Genomic DNA, 10484 nt, shown 5'->3' on the forward strand with positions numbered 1-10484 from the left:
TAGTTAATGAGGGTTGGATTGATTCAGATGGAGCACTACTGAAGGCCTAGGTGTGAAATGCACGGCCCGCCACTGATATATATATATGTATATATTCCAATAATCTCAGACTTTTGTCTGACTCTTCAGGCATGTTTTACTTTTCTCAGGTGGTTTAGTACATTTTGCTCTCTGGCTCTCCCCTTGAGGTCCCACCAGGATGTGGATGTGTGGAATATTCCCGTGAGAGAAGCTGTGAAAACATAAACCTCGCTGAGTTTCTGCACTCACGTCTGTGCTGGGATGGACGTGGTTTTGAGGTGTAAGGTGTCCAGCTCCTGGACGCTGCCGCGGCTGACGGATACCGTGGAGTTGGCCAGTCGCATTGCAGCTCTCCGCCTGGCCCGGCGGGGGCAGCAGCCGGTGGAATTGTTCTGCGCCCCCTGCTGGCTGGACAGGGAGGTGCTTCGACTGGTCCTGAAGCCCACTGACTCGGTCATGCACAGCTCGCTGTAGGTCACTTCGTCTGTGAACTCGTGGTTCTGTAAGAGGAAATATGGGGGTCAGACCGACCCTAAAGAAACAAACTGGAGTTCAATGTGGAAAAGTAAAATAGTCATGAATGGACAAACAAAAACAGGCAACAAATCTGTTTTAAACAGGTGACCTGAAGGACGCTGCTGTGACATGAATGTCGAGGCAGAGACGTGCAGGCAGGTGAGGCAGGTGAGGCATGAAGCAGGTGAGGCAGGTGAGGCTGGTGAGGCAGGTGAGGCTGCACCTCACCAAAAAAAAAATAGCTTAAAAAATTAATAAACTTTTAAAATTAAAAATCATTTTTTTTAGACATGTCTTTTCTCTGATTACCTTTTTCTGTGTGAGTTTTCAATGTTTCTTCGGTATAAAAGCAGCAAATCTACTAGTTACCTGTTCAAATCTGCCAGACAGCGCTGGTTGAAGCAGCTGTAGCTCCGCCTCCCCAGCGTCTCACACACTGACTGTAGCTGCAGCTGACTCATGCCTGTATTGTTTTGGTCTTTCATCATCATAAAAGACGCTTTATTTTAAGATTACTGTATTTTCTGCCCTTCTGATTACATTGGTTCCAGTTTGTGACTCATTTAGTCTTTTTATCTGCTAAAAATGTTCTTTAAAACTAGATGAGGCCGACGGTCCGCATGCAGCACCGCAGTGCTCATGCCACGAGGCAGGGGGCGCTGGTGAGCCCAGAGAGTGGATGTGACACCGCGGCTAAAGAACAATAGAATTAGCAGCAGCAAACAAGTGCAGCCGTCCAGATAATCTTTAAATTTCTAAATGGAGGATTTGGTTTTAAACCCTAAACTCCAGAATTTGTTTAGACACGTCACTGCAGGTAAATCTGCAGATAATAAAACTCTCAGCAGTTTTACAACATTCCTAAAATAACAATAAGAATGAAAGCAGCTCGATTCTAACACTGAATACTCGGAGGTTTGAAACATAAGCTAACACAAAGATGCTCTGTTATGTGAAAACACTTCTAAAAACAGATTAGCATGAAAGCACAACATGAGAGGAAGAGGAAGGTGAGAGGAGGAAGAGGTGGGGGCGGGGCCTTACCGTTGTCTTTTCCAGACAGTGCAGCAGGTGGTGATGCTGATGCTCAAACGCTGATCTGTTCTTCACACACAAAGCTGTGCTGTCACTGTCCCGGTCCTGAGAGCGCGCACGTAACAAACACACAGAACAGGAAACGGAGTTAGGTCTGTGTGTCATATGGACAACCACCATAAACAAACGTTATCAGTTTAAAGCTTGTTTATGGACTGTGAGAGGAAGCCAGAGGAGAAAACTCACATGCATGAACATGCAGACCCCACACTGAGACTCGGGGTTTGAACCACTGGAGGTGAGAGTGCTGACCACTACACTACAGCCCTCCTGTTGAAATGGAAAGACTGTCTCCTCTGTCAGAGAGGAACCAGGTTCTCTCTGACAGAGGAGGTGAGGATCTGATCCGGTGGTATTAATCCTCTACATCACCAGGATATCAGCTCTGTGTTCATCCAGCCGGGTCCTGATTCAACTTATTCTGATAGTTTTTCCTTTGTGTTTATTTCATGAATGATTCTTTGATAAGAATGACCGATCTGGCCTCAAAGAGAGCCAAGAGAATCTGGCAACAGAGAAAAATATGGCGCTCGAAAATCAATAGCCGGAAGTCCCTCCCCCTGCCGGAGACGGCCGCAAAAAAACAGGATTTGTGCCCGAAATTATTGGCCGGAAGTCGTCAACCGGAACCCCCCCACACCCTCTTTTTAAACTTATGACCTTTTTTCCCTTACGTGATCAGCTTCACAAAGAAAAAACGTCATTTCTCCAACTTTTCCTCCAGAGGTAAACGGGTGTAGTTATGCTAACGTGATGACAGACATGAGACGTTCTCTGTCCCATTTCAAGCTCATCTTCACACTAAACTCTCACAGTTACAGTTTATTCACATTAAAAAGCTTCAAAGTTGATCATTTTGAAAAGTTTTTAAAGGGTTTCCTAAGTTGGACATTTCTTCTTCCGGTTCGAGATCGTTTCTGGCGCCATCTTGCATGTGATCAGAGGCTCCTCCGTGTTCAGTGCTGTAGCTTCCCGGATCTGGTGTCAGAACATTTCAAAAGTGATCAAATAATGAAGCTCAGAAACGTGAGTCTGTCCATTATCGGCATCAGTTTTCCCACCACATCTCCCATGATGCATTGGGTCAAAGTGACAGCGGCTCTGGGCTACAACGATGCTCGAAATGCAACAAACGCACACATCAAACAGTTGCAACAGTTTTCAAATCTCCTTGATGAGATCAGAGAAAACTGTTTGGTTTTCCTTCAAGGTTTGAGTTTATTCTTCACATCAAGTGTTTGTCCAAATCATCTTCATAAAAAGAACCGCCGGTTTCTGATAACGACTGGATTCAAGGACCAATCCAGCTTCAGACTTCAGTCATTTTGAAAGATTTGAAGTTAAGTTTAAATATAAGTTTCTTTCTAAAAATAGAAAGAAATGAGGTTTAAGGTTTAGTGGCCAACAGACACATTTAAATGAGATTGAAACCAATTATTATACCAAAATAAAGAAAACCTTTTTGTTAAAGTTACATTTTTGATTAAGACAAAAGAAAAACAATGAAAACTTTATTGTTTTCTCTGTTTGTGTAGTTACAATTGAACATAAACATGAATATAAAGTTGTCTTTTTTGTGTAAAAACAGCATTGATCACATAATTGTTCAAATATCACAGTTTTTGTGACACAAACATTTAAAAGTATTTTTTAAATCCCAGAATTTATTATTGTTTTTATTTCATTATTATTGAATGGTTAAATATATGATTGCATTGAACTGGAGTCAATAACAAGAACCTGGGCAAATTTTCATGTAATTTACTTTAAAAATTATCATTGAAAACTATCGCAACTTTTATTTCAGAAAAACAGCTGAAACTTCCACTTTTTCTGCCTTAATCATTACAAAAAAATGAACAAGAGACTTTAAATCAGTGCAGACGATGGAGTTTCTCCTTTTTACATTTTTGGATGCTGATGAAGCTGCATTTTTGTGCTTGGCTCAAAAAAGGTTGAAAAACTCGGATCTAATCCTGCAGTTCATCAGAAGACTGAAAACAACACCGACTGTTTATAATTAAATAAAAATACATGCAGAGATTTGCCAAATGTCTGAATGCTGATTTATTAAATACAAACAGTCAAAGAAGAGCAGAAATGAGAGAGATAACGGACAGGTTTGACTTTCTTCTTCTGTTCCCTCTTTGTTTGCATGTTTTCTTGTTGCAGAGACACAACATCCATCTGCTGTCCTGCTGTTTCTGTGGCTGTAAGACATTATTTTTCTGTTCTCTTTTGAATTCGTTATAACTCATTTATGTCACTTAACCCATCTGCCAACAGCCCCAAAGAGAAGAGTGGAAGAAGACGTGAGGAATTATATGTTTTTGCTCTCTCCCACCACAGGCAAACTGTGAGTTGTGCAATTAGTTTCATTCTGTCTCACTGATGATTGTCAGGTTAGTAAATCACCTGCATGAATTCAAGTTTGGAGATGTTTTCACAGGTTAAAATATGTGGGAAGATTTTCTACTCAACGTAAGTGGATGTTGTTCTGACGTATTGCATGGCTACATATTTCATTCATTCATTCATGGAGTCTCTCTGCAGCTCCAGGACAACGTTGGTGAAACCCAGAGATCTCCAGAGATCTCCAGAGATCTCCAGAGCCACATCTGGCTCTTTGGTTAAAGAAAAACAAAGTTTTTAGTGTTAAAAGCTAACAGTAACGAGCTAAAACATTTCAGACATCGGATTGTTGTGCTCTGTGTGGAAAATCAGTTGGAAGTCAGAAAGCACAACCAGAATTATAAGACAGATTTTCTGTTCTTGAACAATATTTTAGTGGGTCGAGAAACACAGTGAGAGTCACAACTGGATTCAATTTATTTTTTTGAGTTGGATTTATGTATTTTTGGTCAAATTAAGTTTATTTTTTTAAATCACTGCTGACATTACACCACTATCTACCACACTGGCAGCATTCAGCTCATTCTAGGTGACACAAGGTGTCTTTTATTTTGAAAGGAAATTATGTGAACCTGTCAAAAGTCATAAACTGTTTTATACTTTCTCTTTATATTTATGTTTTATTCATACAAAAGAGACTAATTGGAGGTTATTGGTGTCTCTGTTAACTCAATGTTATGGTTCTCGATTGATCTCAGTGACAGAATCAGAACAATTTCATCCTCACCTCCTTCGAGTCACCACTGGGGTACCACAGGGTTCTATCATTGGACCCACTATATATCAATGACATCACATAACATAATAACTTTTATTTAAAAACATCTTAATTACCATTTTAAAGATAAATGCTGTTGTTTCTCACTGATATGAGTCTAAGGTTTCATATTTTAGAATGTGTTTATTTCTGATTCGATTCCATTTTATTTCTTGTTTCTTGTAACTTCTTTCTGTTCTTCTTTCTCAAAAGATCTTGTATTTTCCCACAGTAGAAAATAAGAATCTTAATCTGTCCTGGCTGGATAAATAAAGGTTAAATAAAGTAAATAAATACATTTTATCATGATGCTAGCATTGACATAAATACAAAGTATTCTCATGAGCCTTTGTGGCTCCTGCTGCCTTTGCGCCGTGATAATCGGACCTGAATGGTTCTGTAGGGGTTGACGGTTGCAGACTCCTGCTGTAACCTGTCAGGATGACCTCCTCTGAGTCCAGGAGTTTTGCTGAGCTGTCAGACGCTGCTCTAGTGGTGACCGAGTAAAACTGAAGTTTTGACTTTAGTGCTGTCAGGATGTCAGAGATTCTGTCGTCTCCTGCGGCCGACACGGCGTCAGTCTGATGTCCTGTTCAATCTGTGGCTGCACGTTAATCCATCTCATCCTAAAGGTCTCAAATGCATTTTAGAAGCTTTGTTTTTTTATTTTTTATCCATTTTCATAATAACTATTGCAGCAATAGATAGAATGAGGCGTGTTTTTTACTGTGACCTGCAGGGTTTTTGTGCTGCTTAAATCTTCATTCTGTCATTACTTCGTTTTATCAGTTTTTTACATTTTAATCTAATTATTTTTCATGTTTTTGTTTTTTTAATCAGAATTCTTGTCTTTTTTTCCTCATCCTTGACCGCTTGATTCTTGGTGGAATGACGACTAAGAGAAAAGCTGCGCTCCTTCCTCCTCCACCCCCCACAACCATCACCACATTGTTATTCACGCTTTGAATCTAATCTTCCCTCATTCTTGCCAAAGGCTGCGGAGGAATTAGGATTGAAGGATATCAGTGTGAGTTCTGCGTGTGAGATCTGTTCTCCCAGCTGGAGCTTAAAGCTTTATTCTCTCCCAACATTTAAACCTACTGAATGTTTCATCCTCTTCCTGAAAAAGCCTGAAGAGTCTGAGTCACGAAGAAGCTGACGGATAAAAAAAAAAAGTTCTTCAGATCTCAGAACATCCAGTTTATTTTCAGGTTGTTCCAAAGCTTTCAGTTTACAGGATAAATCCGTCCTGAACGAGCATCGAGTTTTAGCCAGAGAGAATCTCCGATTCTTCACTGCTCAGCAGAAACAGGACGGATCAAAGGAGAGGACAACTAGAAATGGTTCTGAAACCGCTCTGTCGTTGTAGCTGGAGCTGACAGAACACTGCAGCCCTGCGATCTGCTGGTTTTCAGTGATTGAGACTTCTGATTAAAACTGACTGAAGTGCAGAAATGACAATTAGACACCAAATCTGTGACTTAATGGAATTTTTCAACTGGTAACGTGATAATTCCAGTAGATTTTCTTCAAAATCTACTGGAATTATCATGTTTTAGCTTGAAAAATGACAAAAAAATCAAAGAACATAAAGACTCGAGCTCTGGAGTTAAAGGGTTGACATCTACTGTAGGGAGTTTGGTCAGGATGTGTCCAGACCTGCTCTGAAACCAACCTTGTGCAGCTTGCCTGAGGAACACATGAAGAACAGTGAACGCTCCATGAGAAGTGAGGCTCGCTCCCGTCAGCTAAACTCAGGACAACTTTCCCCCGGAGTCAAACTTTGAAACTTAACAAACGAGTTCCACAAACTTGAACAAATCAAAACCCTCCTGCTGCACACAGAACAGAATTCTCATTTTATCTGGATGTACCCTGCAGAGTTTTTCCTGCATCATTCAGACATCAATTCCCTTTTTTCAATCAACAAATTTAGTAGGAAATAGTTTTTTAATTATTTGGAAATGACTGTAGAAAAAGCGGCAATGAAATCAGACAATTTTTGGAAGCAATCCTAGCAGAAACCTGAGGAATGATGTTTTTCTGCCTGCGGCGCAGAGAAAAACCGTTACAGAAACACTAATTTCCTTGTTTTCGTGACAAAATGTTCGCACTAAACGTTTTCAATGTGACCCCCGCAGGTATTCTGAGCAAACCACGAAACCGCCTCAGATCTGGAGGGTGTCTTCACCTACGACTGCTTGAATTCCACTAAGGTTACATTTGATTTTGGTACTTTTACAGACCACAGTAGCAATCACTTACCAGCTTCCTTGAATAGATGTATTTATTTTTGAATAAAAAATCAAGTTTTGCTGTAACTCTCACAGAGGTGAACAAATCTCTGCAAGAAATATACTTAAAATTATACCTTGAACTGTCCTATTTGTCACTACAGTACCTCACTGCAGGATGATCTGCTGTAAACCGGTTCCCCTCAGATCATTTTCTGTTGAGTCTTCCAAGTTTAAGTCCTCCTCTTCATCCCTCACTTCTGGTGTCCCACAAGGCTCTGACATTTCTTATCATTTGTATGCTGATGACATTCAGCTTTATGTGTCTTATGGATGTTTTTAAGATCCAGATTTTAAGCAGGTGTTTGGATTCGGTCCAGATTTGGATGAACAACAACGTTCTCCAACTAGTTGAAGCTAAAGCTGAGGTCCTCGTTTGCTCCTGACAAATGCCTCCTCCAGACAGTCCAGGGGGTTGGTCCACTTGGCTCTTTTGTCAGACCTTCTGTCAGAAACCTCAGAACCTGAGGCTCCAGAACCTCTGGATCTTCTGCTCCTCCATTGTGGCTCTCTTGTTAACAAAAAAGATTTTATCTTGAAAAAGTAACTATAAAGTAAAAAAATCTCAAATAACTTCTGACTCTGTGAGCCTCCAAGGCACAGCAGCCATAGTGGTTTGATAATCGAGAACTAAACATTTTGACAAATTCCAGTGTTTCAAGTGTGCCTCTTGGTTCAAAAGATACCATGAATTAGCTCTGTTTTAATTTTAGAAAGTTAGATTTATGAATTTCTGGCTAAGAAAAGCCACAAACATTTTAAAATATTCATATTTTTTCATAGCTGACATTACACCACCGACCACTAAATTTGCTCCATTCAGATGATCCTTTTGACACAGGAAGTCTTTTATTTTGAAAGGAAGTCTTGTGAACTTTTATAAACTGTTTCATATTTGGGAAGAAAATCTATTTTCTCTGAAAGTTTCTTTTTATTTATGTCAAAAATGAATAGTTTATTTATATTTCTCAAAAAAGTAACACTAAGATAAATCCAAAGGAAAGTCTTATTGCTCTAAAGGTGGCTCACACTGGGTGGTGGTCCGTCAGAAATGGACCCAAACGGACCCAAACGGATCCAAACGGACCCAAACGGCTCTTCAAGCGTTGAAGGCTGCAGACCCCTGATCTAGACCCAGTTTTACCTCCTGACTCTCACCTGTTCGTTCCTGTTTTATCATTTTAAAAACATTGCTAAACTGAGTTCAGTCGTTTCATGTTCTGAGATGGAGATTCTCATCCTCGCTTTTATTTTTCTTGTCTTCTTGATTATTGTAATTCTGTCCTCACATGTCTCAGTAAAAATCTTAAGAACTTTTTCAGGTCGTCCAGAACGCTCCTGCAAGGCTTTACCCAAAGCCTCCAGTTACTCATGTCACCCATAGACTATACAGTCTATGATGTCACCCCGTTGGTAATCCAGCTGCACTGGCTCCCCATGCGCTTCAGAGTTTAAAATCCTGGTTCTAACATATAGAGCATTTAATAACCAAGCACCGGCCTATATAACAGAGCTCGTGCATCCGTGCACTCCCCTGCTGTCTGTTAAAAACTAAAGGTGACGGAGTTCGCAGCAGTGGCTCCATCTCTCTGGAGCTCCTTTCCTCTCAGATCTGTAGATTCTCTCTTTTCTTTTAACAATCAGCTAAACACATCTTTTTAAAATTGCTTTTTCATAATTCTGTTTTCATATTATTTGTTTACTTTGTAATGTTTATCTTGAAAGGCGCTTTATAAATAAAGTGTATTATTAAAGGTTGAAGACAGGAACATTCTGACCTCTCTCCACTCAATTTGAAGTCAAAGCGTTTCAAACCTCGTGTCAGAGAAACACCTGAAGTCCTCCTGTAATTCACTTCAGCTCCCTCAAGCGATCCACCTGCTTTTGTTCCTTTAGATCCTCCTGTTTGATGAGGAGATAGACCTGTGAGTGTGTTTGCTGTGCGTCTCTCACCCCTAGTCCTCGATCCTCTTTGTACTGGAGGAAGGCGTTGGTTGTTCCTTTCTTTGCCATGCGGATCCGAGCCAAACGCACTTTCTGTCCAACAGAAACACAGAAAGGAGCAGAGTCAGCACAACGCACCAACACAACCCACACACACAGTCGCACACATCCTTTTTACCATTGCTGCACATTTGAAGCCGGATTTTGCAACAGTAAATTTTAGGATTTGATTTATGGGATGCATTCCGCTGTTATAAAGATAAACGAGCGAACAGCCATCCAAAGATGGCGCCGGGATGTAAAACGATGTCCGCTAACGAGGAACTTCCACACCAAGCAGGTGCAGGGAGCCTTGAGGAGAGGAAGAAGATATTTCACGTTTCAAATACATCTAACATGCTTACCGGCCACTTCCTGCCCCAGGACTGAAATGTGGATTTAACAATGTCTTGATTTAATGTTTGTTTCTATCCACAAAGCACTTTGAAACTACTGAGCTTGTGAGATCGTCCTTTACTGATAAACTGAATTTAATAAGACAGAATGTCCTGTGCTGAAGGCTGAGGAGAACAAACGCTGCAGTTTAAGACTATGCTGGGTTTTTACTTTCCTGTAACATCAGCAGAAACAGAGTCTCTGTCTCATGGTTTCTGAGGCTCTTTTTTCCCAGCTGCTCCTGAAGGAACCGTTCTGACGGCTCTGAAGCTCAGTTGATAGCCTGCAGTCTCCTGATTGTTCTGTTCCATCAGCACAACAGATGACTTTTTCAGACTTCTTTAATACTTCAGTACCTTCAGCTCTGTGACCAAAGCACACATTTATGACCCTCAGAAAGAGGAACTAACCGAATCAGTCAGAACCCGAACACTACACCTGTAAGGATCAGACCCTCCCCATAATCCCAGCGTGGCTGGAGGTCATCAGGACCTCTGTTCAGAATCTGGACGGGAAACTGGCCGGAGCGTCACCTGCTGAGCCCTCATCTTGTCAGCTCTCTGGTTCTGGTGGTAGATCCGGCTGAAGTTGGACACGATGACGGGCACTGGCAGCGCTATCACAAGCACGCCGCTGAGGGAACAGATGGAGCCAAAGATCTTCCCAGCGATGGTGTTTGGAACCATGTCCCCGTACCTGAGGAGAGGAAACGATCCTGTCATCAGTGGCTCTAAACATCTCAGACTTCTGCCAGAATCACAGATCCGACTCGTGTCCCTTTCAGGGTAAAACGTAATAATGAGTTCTTTAACAGCCCTGTGATGAACTGCTGGACTGTCCTGGGTCTACTCTGCCCGACAGTACCAGAACAGGACATGGTGGGAGTAGAAAATGGACGGACGGAAGGATGGATGATGGATGGATGGATGATGGATGGATGGATGATGGATGGATGATGGATGGATGGATGATGGATAGATGATGGATGGATGGATGGATGGATGGATGGA

The 10484-nt window shown here is 41.3% G+C and overlaps 1 protein-coding gene across 1 annotated transcript in view; it reads right to left on the bottom strand.

Moving 5' to 3' along the window:
- kcnd1 (potassium voltage-gated channel, Shal-related subfamily, member 1) overlaps positions 1-10484 on the bottom strand; it is a 75173-nt gene that overhangs the window by 3025 nt on the left and 61664 nt on the right. The window contains exons 5-8 of the mRNA XM_024263864.2: positions 10008-10170; positions 9049-9132; positions 1582-1677; positions 271-521 (exon numbers count right to left, since the gene is read on the bottom strand). Coding sequence (XP_024119632.1) covers positions 271-521; positions 1582-1677; positions 9049-9132; positions 10008-10170 — 594 coding nt within the window. The remainder of the gene's footprint in view (positions 1-270; positions 522-1581; positions 1678-9048; positions 9133-10007; positions 10171-10484) is intronic.

This window comes from Oryzias melastigma, linkage group LG7, assembly GCF_002922805.2.
Source record: "Oryzias melastigma strain HK-1 linkage group LG7, ASM292280v2, whole genome shotgun sequence".
In the NCBI taxonomy this organism is placed as follows: Eukaryota; Metazoa; Chordata; class Actinopteri; order Beloniformes; family Adrianichthyidae; genus Oryzias; species Oryzias melastigma.